Genomic DNA, 23,726 nt, shown 5'->3' on the forward strand with positions numbered 1-23,726 from the left:
AGACGTCTCTCATTCAAATTTTCTTCCCTTATACCCCTCCTACTAAGCTGTCGACGTTGTGTTTCTCTATAACGCTCCTCTCTCCTTATTTCAGGATTTCTACTTGCATGTTCCCTTTGCATTTGATCACGAATGCGCTCTAAATTCCAATACTCAGGATTTTTTGCGCGAAGTTCTCTATGATCCCTAGTGTTCCTACTTTGTTCATCATAACGTACCTCAGGATTTTCTTGACGAGATCTATGACCTCGAGTATTTCTTATTTGCTCTTCAGAGCGAATTTGTGGATCTTGCCACCTTGTTCTATGTTGAACAGTATTTGCAACTTGCTCAACAGATCGAACCTCAGGGTCTTCACGCCGAGACCTATGACCTCGAGTATCTCTTATTTGCTCTTCAGAGCGAATTTGGGGATCTTGCCGCCTTGTTCTATGTTGAACAGTATTTGCAATTTGCTCAACAGATCGAACCTCGGGGTCTTCACGCCGAGACCTATGACCTCGAGTATTTCTTATTTGCTCTTCAGAGCGAATTTGGGGATCTTGCCGCTTTGTTCTATGTTGAACAGTATTTGTAATTTGCTCAACAGATCGAACCTCGGGGTCTTCACACCGAGACCTATGACCTCGAGTATCTCTTATTTGCTCTTCAGAGCGAATTTGCGGATTTTCCCGCCTGGTTCTATGTTGATTTGTATTGATAATTTGTTCGGACAAACGTACATCGGAATCTAATCTACGATTAGCGTGACTTACAGTATTTTGTGACTGCTCACTATCTCTATATAAAGAGTTTGCACGAAGAACTCTCATACGGCTTCTATTCTGAAGACGACTTAGTAATATAGATTTTCTACTTAATCTAGGCATGATTAATTAATAATAAATGGATTAATATATAAAATACTTATAGATAATACTTATATAATTCAGTCCGTCCGGGTGTTAAAAGTTGGATCCTAGGTGCTGCTCTCTTTCACTGTTTCCTTGTAAGTCCTTGCTATGCTATTGCTCGTCACTGTACACTATACTGTGTAAACTAAAATTAGTTTGAATAAAGCACTTTGCTTGTAAAGACATCTAGTGAAACTGAAACTACAAACACAGTATACTGATATTTATTATACTCTTGCAACATGTTGGTACAGCTTACGTACTTTTGTATACCTATATATTACTTAGCTATTCACTAACATAATAATACATAATATTTAGTTATATTTATATTTCAGAAATTAGTAGTTTATTTCATTGTATTGAAATTAAGTTCTCGGAAAATCCCTCCGTAAATTACTTTTGTTAAACGCTTTCTCAAACAGAGGGATCTATGGTACCTATTTTGAAGGCTAAATTAACAATAACTTACATATAATTAAGTACACATATGTAGAGCAGGTATGTAGATTTTCTTCTTTCTGTCTTAATATCTAAACCTTTCATAAGCTGCCAACGGCGCTAGGTAAAAATGTAATTTTCTTGAGTTTACAGTTCACCTCATGACCTTCATATTAAAATGTGTCGCAAAACTGAAATAATAGACAGTAGCCGATGGTTGCAGTTTATCTATAACCACATAAAAAGGGTATTTAGCCCTTTTGATACTACATTACTAATATTTATTTCATGAAATTTTTTCTAGAAAGATTTTTTGCTCTATACAAAGTCCAGCACTCTAAGAAACTTTTTTAGCATTGTTGTCTGGTATATTTTATAATAAGTTCAACATGATGGCTGAGAAAATATACCTAACCACTGATTATCACCAAATATTAGAAGAGATATATGTATATAGAAATCTATATCTATCACTTTAGGTGATGCAAACAACTCTTTGGTGAACAAAACTATACCCTGTTGCAACATGTTGCGAAAGTATAAGAATGTTGCGAAAGAATTCAACATTCATTACTCGATTATTATTTGGTATCTTATTAACTTATGTTATTGATTATAGATTTATTTTGTGTCAATACTATTTTTTTGTCCGAAATGTTAACTTTTATAAAAAGAAGCTATTTAACTCAAACATGGTATATGTGATATAAGCGGTTAGATTTAATATGTGGGGTATATGAGGTTGCTGTTGCTCCAGAGGAGCGGAAATCAGTATATTAGGGTTATAAGGTTTAAACAAAATCTAGACCAATTTCATTCATATGCAGATAGTACATTATTTTTAAGAAAAACTGTCCATTTAATTTCATTAAATTATCAAATTGACGAAAAAAATTATACCTACTTATGGTATACATGTGAGCTGGGAAAATCAAAGACCAGAAAATTCCTCCAAACCGTATGTTAAAAAATGTTGAATTAAACATCCATTATTAATTGATATCGTGATTAAATTACAATCAAATTTGGTATCTTCTTGACTTATATTAAAGGCCATAAACTTAGTCTCAGTTTTATTGCTTGAAGTGAGATATACATAAGTATGAATGTGATATTTACTCCACCAAAGTGGCTAAATTTTATATTATAAGCTTAGGTGGCAAACGTCAAGCAGAGAATCGGAATTCATTATATGAAGGTGTGAGGTTTAGACTTAGTATATACTAATTTCATTCTAATTCAGCGTGAAACCACATAATTTTTAAGTCATCTTTTCCACCTTATTTCGTTAATATATCACGTTAATCAACCGGAACGGTGTAAAGTCAGGTGGAAAGACGGAAATCATAAGTATATATATTGGGGATAGAGAAATATATTAATTTTCACATTGCTCAGCTATACTCGAGAACATATTTTGAAGCAATTTTATACATAAAAAAAAGTATTAATACTCACTGACCGACATATTCGCCATAAAACTGGTTAGAATAACGAAAAGCATTATAAGTAGTATATGGAATTTAAGGGGAAGTATTAACCCGATTTTATTAATTTTTTCCAATACCACATACTACTAACATGCCACAGACTAATAAAATGCTCCCACTGTTTCATTAAGGTACCTCACATACCATCACCAATAAAATGGAGTAAAGTCAGACGAATGTTCGAAAATCCTGATATTAGTTACATGGGGGCTAAGGAAAGTTTTCACCCGATTTGATCTTGTTATAAGTAAAACATGCTCTATCATTTTCATTGAGATAACTCACATATGCAGTATAAAGTCACGCGGAAGTTCAAAAATATTTATATTAGATATATGAGGGCTACAAGAACTATTGATCCAAATCAACCGATTTTTGAAACAAAGACATACTATTATCGATAGTTTCATTTATTTATTCTATTCTATGAATTTCAATTATATATCTTACACAATGGCCGATATTTACGGTAAAATGTCAACTAAAGGTACTGGGGTCCACATATTCAGTACCTAGGGGCTTGAACAGTTTTGGTTCGCTTTAGAGAATTTTTGGTCACAAGGTAGCATACTTTAAACGTATTATTCACGCAAAGTTTTACGCCGATATAGTCATTGTTGCTTGATTTGCATAGTGGAAAGTGAAAGAATCAAGTGGAATTTAAAATGGTGTCATATGGAAAATAGGCGTGGTTGAAATCCGATTTCGCCCATTTTCGAACCATAACATAGAAATATAAAACGAATGTTATGTACCAAATTTATTTGAAATCGGTTAAAAAGATCCCAAGATATGGGTTTTCACCTAAAAGTGGGCGGTGTCACGCCCACTGTCTAATTTTGAACGCGGTTCCTATAAAGTCATCTCATATCATCCCTGAGATAAAATTTAATGTCTCTGGCGTGTTTAGTGCTTTATTAATCCCGCTTTTAGTAGTTTCTAACAGTACCGTTACATGGGGAGTGGGCGGGGTTGTCACCCGATTTCACCCATTTTCACACCGTAGGTAGAGGTGCTAAAAACATTTGATTCCAGTGAGTTTTGTTATTATAGCTTTAGCAGTTTAGGAGATGTGCACATGTCTACCAAGTTTCATAAAGATATCTCAATTTTTACTCAAGTTACAGCTTGCACGGACGGACGGACAGACAGACACCCGGATTTCAACTCGTCTCTTCATCCTGATCATTTATACAGTGTACAGCATAAGTGAAGGTAAGGTTGGTTAATTCCACTATTTTGGATAATATTACTAAAAAATAATAAAAATAACCCGAATAACTTGTTAGCATTTCTTTATTTAATTATTTATTTCTCTTATAAAAACAAAAAAACACATTTTTCTTTTTCAATAACATCAAAAATGCTCAAAGTTCATTAAAAATATGAAAAATGACATCGCAAAAGTCTTGGTACGGCTAAAGAATAAGTATTTAATTTTAATAACGAAAATAAAATTTAAAATGGAACTTAAAATTAATATTTTGTAGGGTATCCTTTAAGTCTAATAACCTCTTTTAACCGTTTTGGCATGGAGTGGGTTAACTTTTTGGTCACATCTGATGATATTAGCTGTCATTCTTCATTTTGTATAGTTGATTTGCTTCTTCCCACAATTTTTCCGATTTCCGATAAAGATTTACTATCTTTGAAGTTAGAAATTACAATTTTTCTTTCTTCTAAACTTAATTCTCTTCTCTTCATAGTGTTTAAAATTATTACTTTTCACAATGCTTTTATTGCTTTACTTAAACTAAACTGAATGACAGAAAATTTATAATCGAACAGAAAAAATAGCACTCGCGACACAAAAGTACCGTTAACTTCATAAGAAAAGTGAGCGAGTGGCGCCGTACCTATACTTTTGCGATGCTATTTTTTATATTTTAAATGAACTTTGAGTAATTTTGTTGTTGCGTCAACTAAAACTATGTGGTTTTTGTTTTTATAAGAGAAATAAATAATTAAATAAAGAAATGCCAACAAGTTATTCGGGTTATTTTTATTATTTTTTAGTAATATTATCCAAAATAGTGGAATTAACCAACCGTACCTTCACTTATGCTGTATACTGTATATACATAACCCTATATCTAACTCGATTAGTTTTAGGTGATACAAACAACCGTTAGGTGAACAAAACTATTATACTCTGTAGCAACATGTTGCGAGATTCTAACCAGTTTTATGCCGAATATGTCGGTCAGTGGGTATTAATATTTTTATATTTTATGGTATTGTAGATGGGCGTAATCAGACCACTGCCACGCCCACAAAACGCCATTAATCAAAAACAAATAAATATCCATAACTAAGCTCCGCAATAAGATACAAGACTGTTATTTGGTACCCAGGATCACATTAGGGAGAGCATCTGCAGTTAAATTTGTTTTTTTTTTTTTTAAATGGGCGTGGTCCCGCCCCTAATAGGTTTAATGTACATATCTCCTAAACCGCTAATGCTATACTAACAAAATTTACTGGAAGCAAATGTTTTTAGAACCTCTACCTACAGTGTGAAAATAGTTGAAATCGGGTGGCAACTCCGCCCACTCCATATGTAACGGTACTGTTAAAAACTACTAAAAGCGCGATAAATCAAGTACTAAACACGCCAAAGACATTAAATTTTAACTCTGGGATAGTATGAGATGACTTTATAGGAACCGCGTTCAAAATTAGACAGTGGGCGTGGCACCGCCCACTTTTAGGTGAAAACCCATATCTTGAGCTCTGCTTAACCGATTTCAACCAAATTCTATGTCATAGTACGAAAATGGGCGAAATCGGACTGCAACCACGCCTATTTCCCATATAACAGCATTTTCATTTATATTTGATTCTTTCACTTTATAGTATGCAAATAAAGCAACAATGATTGTATCAGAGTAAAACTTTGCGTGAATAATGCGTTTAAAGTATGCCACCTAGTGACCAAAAATTGTCTAAATCGAGTCAAAAATGTTCAAGCCCCTAGGTAATAAATATGTGGACCCCAGTGCCTATAGCTGACTTTTTACCGAAAATATCGGTCAACATAGAACAATGCGGCAAGATCCACAAAGAAATATAAAACGAGTATACAATTTGACTTTGCGAGAGTATAAAATGTTCGGTTACATCCGAACTTAGCCCTTCCTTTCTTGTTTTATAAAGATTTGTAATCACGAAAGCAAGTATATAATTGTAATTTTTAATGTACTAAGCTGTAAGATATATTATGTGAACAAGTTTTCTACATATTTAGTACCATTAAAATAGAGCACACCATATGCATTGACTCAGAGTTAATTTTGGTATGAGCAATGTTGCAACCTCCGCAGAAATGTTATAAATCGGATCATTATAGCAACTGCCATAGCCAAGTGTGTAGCGCGAGAAGTAGCGACATGCGCAAGAATGATAGAATACAAGGTTACTACAATAATTTTCCGTTACTTTTTTTAGCTTATGCTGTGGCAATTATTATAAAAACAAATTGCAATATGATGCCATCTTGTGAAGTAATTGTTTTCATTTCACTAAAACTTTTTCAAATTAAACTAATAAATTTTGCCTCAAAGAATACAAAAAAATTTTGAATGGAAATTTTGGATGGAATGACCCATATGTATAATACTTCATATTAGAGTATTTCTGACATTATAAATAATCGACTTTAAATAAACGGATTTGACTTTATTGCCATTAGGTGAACTGTAACGAACGAAATCTGATTTCACCCATTTTCGCACTATAACATAGAAATAGGTGAAGAAGGTTATGTACCGAATTTGGTTGAAATCAGTTAAGCAGACCCCAAGATATGGGTTTTCTAAAAGAGGGCGGTGGCACGCCCGTTGTCTAATTTTTAACGCGGTTCCTATAAAGTCATCTCATACCATCCCAGAGATAAAATGTAATGTATTTGGCATGTTTAGTGTTTGATTTATCGCGCTTTTAGTAGTTTTTAACAGTATCGTTACATAGGGAGTGGGCGGTGTTGTCACCCGATTTCACCCATTTTCACACTGTCGATAGAGGTGCTAAAACATTTGTTCAGTGAATTTTGTTATAAGCGGTTTAGGAGATATGCACATTAAAGCTATTAGGGGCGGGGCCACGCCCACTTTTTTAAAAGAATTGATACTGCAGATGCCCCTCCCTAATGTCATCTTGAATACCAAATAACAGTCTTGTATCTTATTGTGGAGCTTAATTATGGAAATTTATTTATTTTTGATTAATGACGATTTGTGGGCGTGGCAGTGGTCCGATTATGCCCATCTGCAATACCAACCGTCTTACGGTACCAAGAAACATGTGTACTAAGTTTCATAAGGATATCTCAATTTTTACTTGCTTGCACAGCCGGACGGACGGCCAGACAGTCACCCGGATTTAAACTCGTCTCTTCATCCTGATCATTTATATGTATACAATATAACCCTATATCTAACTCGATTGGTTTTAGGTGATACAAACAACCGTTAGGTAAACAAAACTATTATACTCTGTAGCAACATGTTGCGAGAGTAAAAAAATAATTTTGGGGTGATCTGAGATCGGGAAAAGGAAAACAAGGGAGGGACGTGGTTGAATTTTTCAGGATAAAAAACGCTTTATCTTGATTTCCGGCAAAACTACGAGTTCTATAGAAAAAAGTTATATAACAATGTTGTAGGTAATGAAAATATCTACAACTTTTATATATAAATATTTTTTTCATATAACCTCAAAAATGTTCTCAAAAAATAGATTAACCAAGTTTTGGGGTTTTTTATTTTTATCTTGTACAAAGAAATTTTTCTTTCACAAAACTTGGTGTAAACTTAACTTCTTATGTCCCAAACACACCGTATTTTTTTATTATATTTAGATATTTGAAATTCATGAGATTAGTTATATGCTGTCTAGGGCAAGTTTTCACTAGCTTTTATCCATTTTAGGTACAAAGATGCATCGGTAGTATAAAAACACGCTCTCTCAATTTCATTAAGATAACTCACATTCGAACATCTTTGTATTAGGTACAATATATGGGGGAAAGGACAATTTTTGATCCGATTCAACATATTTTTGACACACAGGTATAGTACTATTTTCAATAAAAATTTCGCAATAGGGACTGTGGTCCACATATTAGGTATCTGGGGGCTTGAATACTTTTAGTCTGATTTGGATAATTTTTGGTCAGAAGATGACACACCTTAAAGACACTATGCGTGCAAAGTTTTATCCAGATACATTGATTGGTTTTTGATTTCTATACTGGTGCAATAATCAAATGGAATTTAAAATTGTGTTGTATAGGAAGGAGGCGTGGTTTTCGTCTGGGTTTGCCCATTTTTGCACCGTAATGTAGCTGTCGTATGAACTGAATGATCGGAATCAAGTGCTTCTATGGAACATTTTTTCATTACTTATATATATTTTATATTTATGAAGACTATTAAAGCTTCGGTGCAACTGAAGTTAAAGTTTTTTCTTGTTTTCAACAAATTTGGTTAGATACAATATTTTTCAATTCCAAATATAGTTTTATACATAGTTAAGTTTATCTACCTTAATGAAAGAACTTAGTAGCAACATGAAAAATTATATTAATTTTTTTGAACTTGAAAATTTATACAATTGTTGCTTTTTTATAGTTTGTCATCGAAATATGCTATTTTTTAATCTAAAGGTATATAATAAACTCTTCTTCTCTCATTAATTATAATGCAGACTCGTGAAGGTGCTATTTATCAAGAAGGACGTGAAATAGTAACCATTGGCGAATGGACGGATCGAATCTACCAACACACTCCACAAGAACATGTCATAACGAACGTTGTGTCCGGAAGAAAAATGCGATTACAAAAATACAATTTTCCTGACACAGGTAACTTTAAATTATTATTATGGTTATGTAATTCAAAGAACGATTTGTGTGGCCGTTCGTGGTTTTGTGTGCTTACTTCCTCCGCATACTTAATTGTTTATTAAATACAAACGTGGGGAGTGCTGGCGCAATGATGGGGATATTATGTATATCTCTTATAAGATCTATCTATCGTTCTAATGTATATAATATCACAGGGTCTTGTCTGAAAATGTTATCTTCTGTCGGATCTGACAACCCTTTTAGACCTATAGCTGTCTTATGTGCATTACGCCGCACCTCCACAGGCAATAAAGTTGGTACATTATCATTTTCGAAATGGCGTCGGGTAGGTATATTTGAGCTGATGTAGCAAATATTTGAGCTCTTCAACCGTTTAGAAATTTTATGAGGATGACAAAAATTTTTGAGGGGAATGAAAAAAGTATAAACATAGTTTTTTCGATGTATGTATTTTTTGGAAAAATAAGATTTGATATTTTGTGCTTCAACTCCCACTAATATTTTAAAGGTAAATGTATGAATGTTTGTTACGCTTTCACGCCGAAACGACATTAACGATTATCTTGAAATTTTGCGCACATATTTTAAAGATATTAGAAAGGACATAGGAAAAAAATATTTTTTTTTATGGATTGTGAAATATTAGCTTTGTATCTTAAATGCTAACTTTCGCTAGCTAACAAAGTTTCTGCTGGAAAAACGTTTCTTAGCCCAAAAAAATAGCAGACGAGAGCACAAGTTGAGAGCGTAAAAAGCTGAGAGAACTGCTAGTTTCTGCTAGTGAAATTTCTACTAGCAAAAAATAGCTACTGCCATATGAAGAAACAGCTATCAAAGCAAATGTGTATACAAGCGATATTTGACGCATTTGCTTAGATTTTGTTTATTTTTATTGTTTTGAATTGTGAAGTTCTATTGACTAATTGTCAATGGTTGATATGAAGTGATTGTGAAAAACAAGATTTTGATATTTTCTTGCTTTTTTTTCTTGCTCTTTTTTCGTTATATCGCTCTTTGTGAGAGTAACTTGCAATCTAATCTTCTTCTTTTTGATAGTTAGCAGCTACTAGCAGTTAAGATACTACGTCTGGTTTTGCCCATTCTATTAAATTTTTTTTGGCAGATATGATTATATGTAAAATAGTTTGAAAATTGAAAATAAAAAAAGATATTTTGGCAGATATGATTGTTTGTTGAAAAATGTTTCATTATATTTCTATAAATCAGATAAAATTTAATTTTTTTGTTTAACATGATCAGCATTGAGCTATACTACGATTTGGACAGGAGCATGACAAGGAAGATTAAAACGCGATGGAACTGCAAAAGTCATGTGTAAAGCGGTAGATTAGAAATTCACAAAGTTCCTACTGGCACCCGATAGAAGTGACTGTAGGAACATGATTGGAATACTCACTGGTCACAGTCTGGTTAATTTGCGAACGTTTCTTTTCTTATTTTCTATACATACTGCATGCGTTTTTAAAATTCCAGTGGTCGTCCAATATAACGAATCTTATATTGTACACCTCATTCGTAAAATAGAAAAATTCTTTAAATTTTATGATATTTTTACCTATAATAAAACTATCTTTTCAAATAAATTACCAAAAAAAATCACTTTAAAATAATAAGAAAATTAATTTTAACCACAACACACTTTGAAAACTTTGTTTATTTTTTTATAAAACGAGTCTTCAATTCACATCTGTTTTTAAAAATTTCCAATCTTTTTTGTATTGGGATTTCTTGCAAATCCCTTTGTATAAAAGTTTTAACAGTTCAGCATTGTTTGATACTGCCCAGGAGACAAATTTTTCTAACGTCCTTTCGTTCTTTTTAACAATACTTGTGGGATATATTGATCGAAATAACATTTTATAAAGATGAAAGTATTCACCGACATAGGTTACGGGTATCAATTTGTTTCTGAAAGGTCTTGGGTTCTAAGATTTTCCATTTACTAAAAAAAAAACTTGCTTACCAAAAGCCAGATTTTATTCCAAAAGAAGAAAATAAAAAATTTCACAGGAAGTAGGACTTCCAGCACTAAATGCCTAAGAAAAGTGTGAAAATTAAAGGCAATAAATAGAAGTATAAATCCTGAAACAACGGACAATACTTCAAGAAATGAATCACCAGCAGATTCTGAAAAAACGAACAGCGGCGAATTTATGAAGATTCACAACAGATTATAAAACAACGGAATTGAATTCTACACAAGTTAACAGGTCCTCAAACATTGGACAGTTAATTAAGACATTAAGAAGAAACCAAAATGGAACAATAAATGGGCCAACTACATGCTCAGATTGCTGCTTTAATGGGAACCATCCAGAGTCAAATGCAGGAATTCTCTCAACGGCTAGCATCAGTGGAACAGCGAAACATTCCACAGCCAGCACCTATAGTCAACCATGAAGACTTCAAGCTCAATATACTTATTAGGAATTGTTCAAATCATTACCAAAATTATACGGTAATCAAGCACAGTATAGATCATGAAGGTCACAAGTGTGGACTTTCATGGAAGCAATAAAAAAACACAGTCATCAATCGAGGTACTACAGTGTCTTAGGAATTATGAGAACTAAAATTACCAGCAGCTGATATCCTTTCAAACCACAACAAAAAAATTAATTTTTATTCAATCATGAACCGATTGGCTTACACCTTTGCTGAACAACGTCCATTATACGTTTTACTGGACGAAATGAAAAAAAAATCAGACAAGGAAGGAAAACACTAGCAGAATAACATAGCGAAGTGTCCAAAGCACTTAATCTGGCACTTTCCAAAATTGCCGGACAAGGCGACCAAAAAAATATTGCTACGCCAACCAAGAAACAGTCAGGACGTTTATCCTTGGACTGAACTCAATATATACAAGCGAAACTCGCTAGAGTAATAATCCAAACAACTTGGTACGACAATCAAGGTTGTAATCCTCGCTTCAACCAAAGCCAGCCAACACAAGTTCACTCACATAGAGAGCATAGACATCACCATAAAGACGAAATGTCAGGTTACAAAGAAATGACAAACCTAGAAATTTTAATCAACCGCAACAACAACATCCTGCGAACAATTCAAGACAGTATGTACATACAACAAGGAATAGTAATGGAGTAAATGACCCACATTTTGGAGCAATTTACGAAACTGGTGTTAAAATTGAAGCGTTTGAAGATGACGATGAAGTTGAAGTTATCGAACACATTTTAGAAGAAGAAGATGAAGCATAAGAAGAATATTATGTAAACGATGGAATGAAGAAGCGTCTGTACTAGTAAGAAAAAACTACTCAGCTCTTCCAAAGTTCACAATAAACACACAAAAGCTGATAAATTGATGATTATATGTCCGATCGTATCCATTGCTCTAAAAGATTTCATGCTAATAGCTTTGGAGTTTAAAGATAACGAGCGTAAATTGAGAAAGAAAATTTCAAGCAGCAAAAATAAAGTACGACTACCGACTGCTTATGCTGTCATAGATGCAACACTGGACTCTGATCCCCCCGATAAATAACCAAATGACGATATGGAACTCTCCGACGATGGTGGTATAACAGCAGATGATGATTCTGGTAACACAACCCAAAAGAAATGTGCTCGACATGGTGCTGATGGTAGACGAGGTAGAAGCAAATCAACGGCCGCTGCAACAATGGCACACCACCACCAAAACACCTTAAACAAAGATCAAAACAATCTTATGTTTCAGTAAACAAAATTTTTCAAAACCTTATCTCTGAATGAACAGAACGTATCAAAACATTACACAAAATCATCAAAATAACCATATCTTAGAACAAAGGAAATGTATCTAAACAAACAATATGCTATATGTTTCGCATTCTAATACAAATTATAAATATAATATATGTATACATAACACAAAATATCACATAATTATGTACTTATGTGTATACATGAATATAAGTATAACATATTATTTGAAATAAATTTGACCAGTATAGTGCTGTAATCAAAGCAATATGACCTTATCTCGACTACAAATGCACTGCAAAAAAATTAAATATATCTTCAAAAATATAGAAGTGATATAGGTTTTGAATAAATGTTGGTACAGGCAAAAGAATTGTCAGAAGAAATAAACGTACCATCAACATTCGAATCAGAAGCGGGAGCTACAAAACTATCGATAGTCGGACCACTCGATAGTTTTAAAAAATACTAGTAATACTATCGATAGTTTTTCCCCTTGATATCTACTTCTCGTTGGTTTAAATTAATGGCTTTTTACACTTCATTTCTATGAAATAATCCTTGGATTTATTTATAAAACAAAACTTAAACAATAAATATAAAAATATAAAAAACTTAATATAGTTACATATTGTAACGGATTGCTCGATTGATGGTCTACCTTGTAATTAATTCTTGAGTTCGATCACTGGATTGCTAAATAAAAGTCCTAGTTTAATGGCTACACACTTAAGTATCTTTATTTTTAATCCAAACAACTTAACGTTATGCTAATCATTATCCGGGATTACAACTTCTTACTATGTCTCAATTTCTCTTTATACGGCACCTCTCTAACTACAACTGTGCTGCACAATCCGGCAGCCCTTATATAGTAGATCTTTAACAAAACTTCACCACTCGGAATTCGCTGCCTAGTTGATTCTGGCAATTTATCGACGATTCGATTTTATTCTATCATCCATGTTCGTCACAATATGGGTGCGTTCGAGCTACGTAATAATTGCAGCAGTACAGCTACTGTGTTGCATTTTTGCTGATACTCTGCTGATGAGCAGACAAAAATTTAGTGTTGCCGATTATTTGCATGAATTGCGGTCAAAAAGTGACAGTAGAACGTGATAGCAAGTGTTGCCAAAAATTCACGCAGATCTATATGATGGTGCCTGTTGATTCTGCGAACAGCACCATCGAATCATTTACTCGAAATCGAACAGTTTGGGCCTAGTGACTTCCATAATAATTGACCATTTTCAACGTAACATTATATTGATAATAACAATGGATATTGCAACGCATCGTATGATTTGTGCAATTCTGACACGTTGTAATTCATAATTATTTCTGCGATGAAGCACAATGTTACAGGGATTGAATTCGTCACCAACACTTACTATGGCCACTTCATCAATAGTTGATGCATTTAATCGCCCAGACTGTTGACCGACAGGCGTTCTATAAGCTCTAATGACAATTTTGTGATTATCTGATGGAATTCTTTCCCAAGTCAGTTTGAACAAATTCGCCAATTGATTCTCTTCGTGCAATAAATTCTGCAGTCTGACAACGATTTCTTCTTATGTTTTGGCCTATTTCACAACGCCGATCAACTTCCGCATTTGTAGTACCAATAAAATAAATTTGCAGTAATTAATAATCAGCATCAGGATTTGCATGCAATAAACCTTCACGATGATAAATTTGTCCGTGAATCTGTTCGTCAGTTAAAAAATGAGTTATCATCGAATCATAACTGCAAGTCATTATTTCATACCTTGAAAGTTGGCATGAAATTTTCATGTACAATATGACTCGCTCCAAAAGAAGTCATTTGAAATAAAGAATTGTATGTAAAATTCAAGCTTAGCAAACATTCCAGAAAATGCTTAATTCTGGTGTATCTGATGACGTAAACCAGTTACTGTTACTGTGCTTTACTACTGGCTACAATTTTTGCCCTCCTGTATTTTTTACTAATATCATATTTTTTCGGCGGCATTTTCTTCTAAAATAAAAAAAGCTTATTTTTTCTGAATGACATGGCAAAAAAACAAAACGCTTCTTCAATACACTCAATTGAATTTTCACACTCACGATTTAATTTCACTGCAACGCGAACCAACAGAACAAATTTTTTTATTTTGCTATGTACGACCCCTACAAGAAACTGGTCATGGGTTATCATTATACTCACATTTGTTATGTCAGTACTGACGGTCAATTTACCCTTCAATTGACCGTCACTGTTATTGTTAAAAAGAGACCCCTACCATTTATATTGCTTACTATAGCTTGACATATGAATGAAAAGCTGCATTCTTTAGTACTGTCACCATTGACAGTCAAACGAACAGTAACTGTCAATGTTTACGATTTTTCCAAAAGCAAATTTTGTATACATCTCTTTTCGACACACATTTCCAAAAGAGTTTCGGGAAATTTTGAAATACCTACTCTTAATAACTCTTTTTGTGATAAAAAAATATAAATAAATAACGAAAGAGTTTTGAAATATAATATACGTAAGTTATTATTAACTTTCAAATAAAATTATATTTTTAGTTAATTTTAATTTTTATTTAGGCATTGTTAAATTCCGAAATATCCATGAACTGGAGAAACACGTACAGCATTATATTTTAATTATATTTTTCTTGCACTACTTTTTTCACTGGTTCTGCTTTATGCTATTATAACGCACATACAAAAATGTATCGTTCACTTGTATGAGTATATTTCTGCTACTGTTCCCAAATTTTATTTTTATTTTTTTCAAAATCCATCTCTAGACCAATAGCAACTCATTGCAAAAGGAAGTTTGAAAAAATCTCCAACCGTGTAGATGTCCATCGGTCATAAACGAAAAGAAAAACGCTACTTTTTTATATATTATATATATATAGATAAATATTTAATTCTTTTGTTATAATTGTTGGAATTAAATAAAAAAAAAAAATTTACAAACAAAAGTAAAATTGTATGAAATTCATTGAACGAAGGCGACAATACACACTTTTACTTCTAACTTCGTTGACTTTGGATATCAATTTGGATATCTCATTGCATAAGTGAACGAGTTTCAAGGGAAATAAATACAAAAGATCAAAATCCGATGAACTGAGTTCTATTAGTTTTAAATATTATTTTAATAGTTAGTTATTAACTCTTTTAATTACATAACAAACTGTTAGTATAAATCTATATTATAATGTGAACATAATATTTAGTAATAAAGCCAATACCATAAATTAATTAAATAAAATTTCACATAATAAAATGACCATTGAGCTCAAGTTATTTTCGGATTCATTACAGTAACGTATGCAATGTCTAAAAAACACGAATGTGATATCCGTGATTTACATGTATACAATCTAAATTATTTTGCAGTTATTTGGAATCCATGGATAGATCAAGCAAGAGAAATGAGCGATTTTGGGGATGATGAATTTCCCAATATGCTGTGCGTGGAGTCGGGTCATGTGTCATCGCCGGTTATTTTACTACCAGGTACCGCATTTGAAGCCAGCCAAATACTGCAGGTTTGTTTTGCATAAACATTTTTAAACTTTAAGAATAAGTAACTACATACCTATCTGTATATTTACCTTATTCACTAATTGTATAAACAATAACCAAAAGGGATTTAAATACTGAAAGTGTGAATTAGATGGCTAGCTATTTCAGCTACTGATATATATACGCCGTAATCTATTTGATGATTGCAGTTACTTGGCATTGATTAAAATTTGTTTAAAAATGTAGACTATTTGAATAAGCTTTGATTTTTCATAGAAAGTCGAAAACTATTATCTAAACAACTACTACTATCTCTCCTGCTTCATGCGTTAGGTAAAGTTAGGAAATCGTGGATGGATGACAATCAATTGTTTCATCTTATTAACTTATATTGAAGGTCATCGACTTCCTTAGTTTTATTACTATATTTTACTTCGCGTTAACGCTAAATTTAATATAATATAATGAGTTGATGTGAAAACGCCAACAAGTGGATCGCAATTTATAGTATTAGGCATGTATGGTTTAGATCAATATCTAGACCAATTTCGTGTATATTCGGCGGTAAACCACATAATTTTTAAGAAAACTTGTTCATTTATTTTATTAAAGTATGCCACATTTTGTCAGGTGAGCTATTTTGAGACAGATAAAGGGATGGGCAGATTGAATTAATTTTTACATTGTAGAAGGAAGTGACTCAATGTTCAGTAGAGGTTATTTGTGTTGCGTTGGAATCGTTCTTTAAGAGTTTGTCAGCCCAGTTGTCAGCAGCGAAAGAGTTGGACCTGCGTATGGCAACGCAGGTGTCCTCACAGTTGGATAAGGAGGAAGCGTGTGAACCAGGGTCCTCACAGTATGAAGAGCAAGAAGCTTGTATACCAGCCTCACAGGTGGAAGAGCAGGATAAAATTCAACCTGAAGCGGATGACTCTTTGCAAGAAGGTCCAGATTTGGATGGTGTAGTGCATGATGTGGAGTTGAACCAACGTACAACGAGTGGAGAAATAAATTCAGAAAGTTCAGTCGCAAAAGCATATTGGGCAGAGCAGATCAGTTTAAAGTTGATGTGTGGCTGCTTGCATGGAGTATGGAAAAGCGAAAATGGGCAAACCTCCCGAGTACTTATAGTTGTTCCAAAGGTTAGAATTCCTGGAGTTCATAACGTACAGTACAAAGGTCAAAGAGAAGGGTATCTTGGAGAAATTGAAGCAAAGTTTTTTCTGGTTGAATCAGTTATGGAGAGGATTGCGAAATATGAGGAGTCATGGCCAGATGAAACAGTGCAATTCGGATCCGCTAGTTGAGCAAATAGGAGTGGATGAAGACGGTTTATTTCCCACGAATAAATTTGAAAATAGTCAAGATTTTGTAGTCAAGGACCATTTCAACGAAATTTCAAAATTATACGCAATTGCTAATCAAGAGGCTGAACCAGTGTCGGACGCATTCATTAACAAGTGGATAACGAGATTCGGTGTTCCAATGAATTTACGTTCTGATCAAGAATAGAATCTCGAGTCAGCTTTAAGTCAAGGGATGTATCAGAAACTAGGTATCCGCAAAACGGATGGAATTAACTCCAAGAAGAGAACGACTACCAGAATGTTCTAGAGGCGAAGTTTTATTAAAGATGTACTATATAAGGACTGCCAGATTGTGCAGCACACACAGTTCTAGTTAGAGTGTTGTGTTAAGAACAATTGAGACATAAGCAGGAAGTGAGCAATAATTGTTGAGTGAACGAGCAATAATTGTTAAGTTCTTGAAATTAGAAATAAAGATAAGTGTATAGCCATTAAATTGGGGCTTTTATTTAACTATCCAGTGATAGAACTCAAGAGTGAGCTACAAGGTAGACGATTTATTTAGAAATCCGTTACAATATCATAACAAACCGTGTGATACAAAGTCATACAAATATATATCTTTTTATATGGCGCTTAGTGCCGTGTGGATTTATTTTGAAAAAGTAAATTTTGGATCTAATGTTCAGTGTAAATGTGCGAAGCACATCTTAATTTATTTAAATTTTAATTTATTAAGTTTTTTTAACCCAAATCCGTAATCCGTTCTTGGCATTGCGATTTTATAAATAAATGTATGAACTAAAAAAATTATTAATATTTTAAATTAGAATCGTTTAAAAGCGAAAGAATTGATTCTTGTGCTCAACTAATCGATTCTAAGATCAAAAAATTTATATATATTTCCATCACAACTTACATCACTACATGTCTAATACTGAACAATAGTGTAACGGATTTCTCGATAAATCGTCTACCTTGTAACTCACACTTGAGTTTTATCACTGGATTGTTAAATAAAAGTCCGAATTTAATGGCTATACGAGGTGTGTTCAAAGGAAAAGGTGAATTTTGAATTTTCGCGAGCTGTGTACATTTAATTATTGATATATTGTTTTTGTTTTTTTGTTATAATCGTACACTTATGTTTGTCATGTGCTTGCATTACTAGCCAATTTTGATTAGTTTGTTTTTGACAACAGAAAAGGTTAGTCATATTTTTGTGTACTCTTCGATATTTGACTCTTGAAAGAAATGGATCAAAGAATATGCATTAAATTGTGCGTTAAAAATGGAATGGCGCTTTACAGAAGGCCGAGAAGATGTTGATGACAATGAGCAACTTGGAGGTGCAACCACATCAACAAGCGAAGAAAACTTCGCAACAGTGAAAAAATTTGTTCTTGAAAATCGTCGAGTCACTATTAGGGAAGTTGCAGAAGATGTCAATCGGATCATGTCATTCAATGTCTCTCGATTGTTTTGGGCATGAAATGTGTGACAGCAAAGTTTGCTCCAAAATTGCTAAATGCACCAGCTCACACATCAATGCTTATTCGTGATTTTTTGCCCAAAAACAAAACCGTAATCATGCCTCAACCACCGTATTCACCAGATTTGGCTCCCTGCGACTTTTTCATATTCCCAAAACTGAAGAAACCAATGAAAGGAAAGCGTTTTGCCACAATTGATGAGATCAAGTCAGAATCGAAGAAAGAGCTGATGGCCATACCGAAAAGCGCATTTCAGTAGTGCTTCGAGGATTGAAAAAAGCGTTGGCACAGGTATATTATATCCGAGGGGGATTACTTTGAAGGGGACAAAATAGATATTACTGAATAAATAAGTAATTTTTAAAAAAATTCAAAATTCACCTTTTCTTTTGATCACACCTCGTACACTTATCTTTATTTCTAATTCCACCAACTTAACACTTATTACTCGTTACTAGAGTTTACAACTTATTGCTTATAGCTCAATTGCTCTTTATACGGAAACACTCTAATTAGAATTGTGTTTGCTGCACAACCCGGTAGCCCTTACATAGTAGATTTTAACAAAAGTTCGCTACTAGAACATTCTGGCAACTACGAATTCGCTGTCTAGTTGCTTCTGGCAGTTTATCATCGATTCTGATTTGTTTTGGTATTTGTGTTCGCCACACAGCCCTCCACCTAAGTCTGATCGTCCCGATTAGACATATTTGCGGTACAAAATGTTGCAAGCCGTTCCAGATGAACCACCTTCATTTTATTCCTTGGTTTCCAATGGTCTGTATACGATACATAACATCGTTGAGTCGTTTAATAACCTGGTACGGTCTTTCCCAATTGTACTGTAATTTGGGAGACAACCCTTTCTTTCGTTGTTGGTTATATAACAATACCCAATCGCCTTCAATAAAACTCTCAGAGTTTATTGCCTTGTATTTTGCTTTTATTTTATCGCTCATAATTTTGGTGCGCTGTCCCATGTGTATCCCTCATCTCATCTTCTAGGATGATGTTGACTTCCTTAGCATTCCTTCCTCCGTTGGCGTTAATTCCAAATTTTAAATCAATCGGTAGTCGAAGATCATTACCAAAAATTACCCTTGCTGGAGTTTGCCCCATTGTTTCTTGTACAGCAGACCGATAAGCCATCAGGAACAAGGATATATGGGTATCCCAATCTTTTTGATACTTGTCCATAACTTTTCTCAAATATTCTTTCAAAGTTCGATTGAATTTCTCCACCATGCCATCGGACTGCGGATGTATTGCAGTTATACGGGTTTTCCGGATACCCAGTTTCTGGCATATCTCCTGTATTAGAGCTGATTCAAAATTTTTCCCTTGGCCAGAATGTAATTCTATTGGAACACCATATCTCTATACCCAACTGTTGATGAATACATTCGCTGTTCCTGCCTCTTGGTTAGGATTTGCGTATACCTATGGCCATTTGCTGAAATAGTCCATGAATACCAAAACATATTTATTTCCTAATTTACTGATAGGAAATGGACCAGCTACATTCATGGCAACTCGCTCAAACGGCGCACCTGAATTGCTGCTTCATCTGACCATGACTCCGGCACCTCGGCCCTTTAGCAGCAAAGCACTCGACACAATTGGCGATTCACTCCGTAACTGATTGATGACAACCAACCCAATAAAATCTTTGTTTTAATTTCTCCAAAGTTCTAGTGATACCCATGTGTCCTTCACTTGGACCGTTGTGCAGCTCGTTGACAACTTTGGGAATTCTTACCTTCGGAACAATCATCACAGTTCGGGAACTTTGGCCATCTTCGCTTTCCCATACGCGATGCAAGCAGTCAGACACTAACTTTAAACTATTCCATTGGGCCCAATGAGCCCTTGCGACTGGGCTTTCTGCAGGCATTTCTTCTCTGGATCTTCTTGCTGTTATAGTCATTAATCGGACATCTATAATGTCTTCTTTGGCCTCAGCTTAAAAGCAATGTCTACATTCTAAATTACAGGGACGAAGGGACATGGCATCAGCATTTCCATGACTACTACCTTTACGATGTTCTACAGAGAAGTCGTAACTTTGGAGTCTCTTACCCCATTGTGCCAACTATCCTTCTGGGTTCCTGAATTGTAGAAGCCATTTTAATGCAGCATGATCTGTCATCCTCACCCGAAATCGCTGGCCACAAAGGTTTTTATGAAAATACTTGATGCTCTTCACCAACGCCAGTAATTCTCTCCTCTCCGAGTAACACAATAATTTCTCTCTGGCCTGCTTATGGTCTGGCTGTAATACGCGAGCACTTTCTCATGTCCATCAATGACTTGTGATAGAACGCCTCCTACTGCAAATCCACTAGCATCCGTATCCAAAATAAATGCTGATCCTGGGACCGGGTATGCTAACATTGGCCCAGTACTTAACCGTTTCTTCAGAATTTGGAAAGCCACTTCCTGTTCTTTATTCCATTCAAAAACTCTGTTCTTTTTCGTGAGTTCATGGAGGCTACTAGCTACGCTGGCAAAATTTGGAACGAATCAAATACGTCCATAATAAGAACACAGTCCAAGGAAACTCCGCAATATATGTAAATTTTAAGAAGTGGGCCAATTACTGCCTCTATCTTTTCATTAGTTGTGCAAATGCCCTCCGTTGTCACTTTGTGTCCTAAGTAGCTTACTTCCTTTTTAAAAAGGGAACACTTCTTTGGACTCAGCTCTAGACCAGCGCTAGCTATCCGTTGGAAAACCTCTTCCAAGTTCTTAAGGTGTTCATCGAAGCTTTTACCCAACACGATGATATCGTCGAAGTATACCAAACAGGTCTTCCAGTGTAATCCTTTTAACACACATACATAATCCAAAGGGCATTACTGTAAATTGCCATAGACCATCTCCAACGCTGAAAGCCGTCTTTTCTTTGTCTTCTTTATTTACCTCCACTTGCCAAAAACCACTTTTCAAATCAAGTGTTGAGAACCATTTTGTGCCTGATTACGAGTCCAACGTATCGTAATCCACAAGGCATTACGGTAAATTGCCATTGACCATCTCAAACGCCTAGAGCCTTCTTTTCTTTGTTTTCTTCGTTTACCTCCACTGTGATAACGAGTCCAGCGTGTCGTCGATTCTAGGTAGTGGATAACTGTCTTTCTTCGTTACATCATTCAACCTTTTATAGTGCACATAGAATCTCATGTTGCCATCTTTCTTCTTCACAAGTACTTCAGGTGAGCTCTATGGACTCTCTGATGGTTCGACTATGCCGCTTTTGCTCATTTCACGTATGGTCTGGCTTACAACTCGGATTGGTTTTGCATCACCTGTGTTAATAAAATGTTTCACAACTATGGTTCTTCAGGGTTTGACGCTGTCTATATCAAATATAGATGAGTATCTGGGAAGAAATTGTTTAGCCATATATTGATGGTTTGCCTCAAGTTTCTCGGTCCATTCGTTTATTTCGCTCGATATGTCGTTTTCGTCCATGGAATCTTCCTCAAGACCTATTTCGCAATTTATCACGGCCTCAATCTCTTGACACTGCCCTAATATAGCTCCTTTGGAGTGTTTGATTAGTAACTTGCACTCATTACTTCAAATCAATTTTGATTCCTTGATTCGCTAGAAAGTCTACTCCAATTATGACTTTGTCGACGATCTCTGCCACTATAAAATTGTGTAACACGGCTGCCTCTCCAATTACGATCTCGCACGTTGCTTTTCCGAGAACTTGGATTTCTTCTCCAGTTACAGTACGCAACTTTGCACTAGCTAATGATCTCACTTCTTTATCAAACAGATCAGATCGAATTATGGAATGTGATGCGCCCGTATCCACAGTGAGTATGCGCTTTTTTACTTGTATTCCTGCTTATTTGTGAAATGGAGATTACAGGGCATATGCTTGCGCGAGCCAGCCCGTGCCGTTTTCGGATGGCTCGCTTTAGTTTAACGACTGATTGGGTTTGACATTTGCTTGATCTTCCTCAACTTTGCGTTTACGTCCAACTGAATTATTAGACTGGTTACAGTTGCGTGCGATATGGCCACTTTTCCGCAGTTGAAGCATTTAACCACACCATCATTTTTCTTACGCGCTTCTGTAGGTTTTTCCAGTGCTTCATGCATGCTAAGCAGAGATGCCGTTTCCTGTATGTCATCTCGTATTCCATTGACGAAGTTCAGAATTTTCGTGTCCTCGATGTATTCCACGGATTTATGTGCATAAGCTAAGTGAGCTATCCTCTCAATATCTGTAGAAAACTCCTGCAGACTCTTTGGCTTTCTGGCGGCGATTTCGGAACTCCATATGGAAGATCTGCTTCCTGTGCTCACTACCATACCGTATATCTAATGCACCCATTAACGTTTCATAACTACTTGCCTCGCAGTTTGGAATACTCTGTAATATCTCCGCTGCAGATCCTTTTAATGCGACGAACAATGCAGCTACTTTATCTTCAGCGCTCCAATTATTTGAAGATGGCGTCTTTTCGAAGTGAAGCTTAAAAACATGTGGAACAGTGCCATCAAAGGATGGAGCTACCTCGAGCGCGCAACTTCTCAAAGATGTATATCCAAAACTATTGCTCGGATCCCCTTGAGAATTTAGGGCAATATTCTAGAGATGTTATAGAACTAAACAAGACAATAAAAAAATATTTTTTTTAAGTCAAAAACCTCCGGTAGCCCCTTAAATCACAGTTCACTGTAATTTATGATATTAGAACATTTTGAATATAAATTTAAAGACACAACCTTTATCATAATCTTAACAACAAATGCAAGTTTATTTATATTATATTGTATTGTTAAGTTGTTATTTTACAATTGTAATTTTAAATTATTAATTGAAATGCTGTTTCATTTGATGCAATTAGATATTCAAATGTCCTAAAATAACTCAAGAAGAAATTGAATTAGCAAAGAAAAATAAACAAGTCAGGGGTGTTGGCTTTTGGAAATGCTTCGATTTAGAAATCCAGTCATAAAGTACGA

At 34.7% G+C, this 23,726-nt stretch overlaps 1 protein-coding gene across 17 annotated transcripts in view; it reads left to right on the forward strand.

Annotated features, from left to right (window-relative positions):
- Nucleotides 1–23,726, forward strand: part of LOC106624388 (uncharacterized) — a 132,219-nt gene that overhangs the window by 103,323 nt on the left and 5,170 nt on the right. For 15 of the 17 annotated variants that reach the window (XM_036364982.2, XM_036364935.2, XM_036364936.2 and 12 more), the window contains 3 exons: nucleotides 8,531–8,687; nucleotides 15,812–15,963; nucleotides 23,609–23,720. In XM_036364982.2, coding sequence (XP_036220875.1) covers nucleotides 8,531–8,687; nucleotides 15,812–15,963; nucleotides 23,609–23,719 — 420 coding nt within the window. In that variant the 3' untranslated portion in view covers nucleotide 23,720. Of the gene's footprint in view, nucleotides 1–8,530; nucleotides 8,688–15,210; nucleotides 15,313–15,811; nucleotides 15,964–23,608; nucleotides 23,721–23,726 lie in introns of those variants that run through there. The other 2 variants (XM_036364937.2, XM_036364983.2) reach the window with 2 other exon arrangements.

Source organism: Bactrocera oleae, chromosome 3 (genome assembly GCF_042242935.1).
Source record: "Bactrocera oleae isolate idBacOlea1 chromosome 3, idBacOlea1, whole genome shotgun sequence".
In the NCBI taxonomy this organism is placed as follows: domain Eukaryota; kingdom Metazoa; phylum Arthropoda; class Insecta; order Diptera; family Tephritidae; genus Bactrocera; species Bactrocera oleae.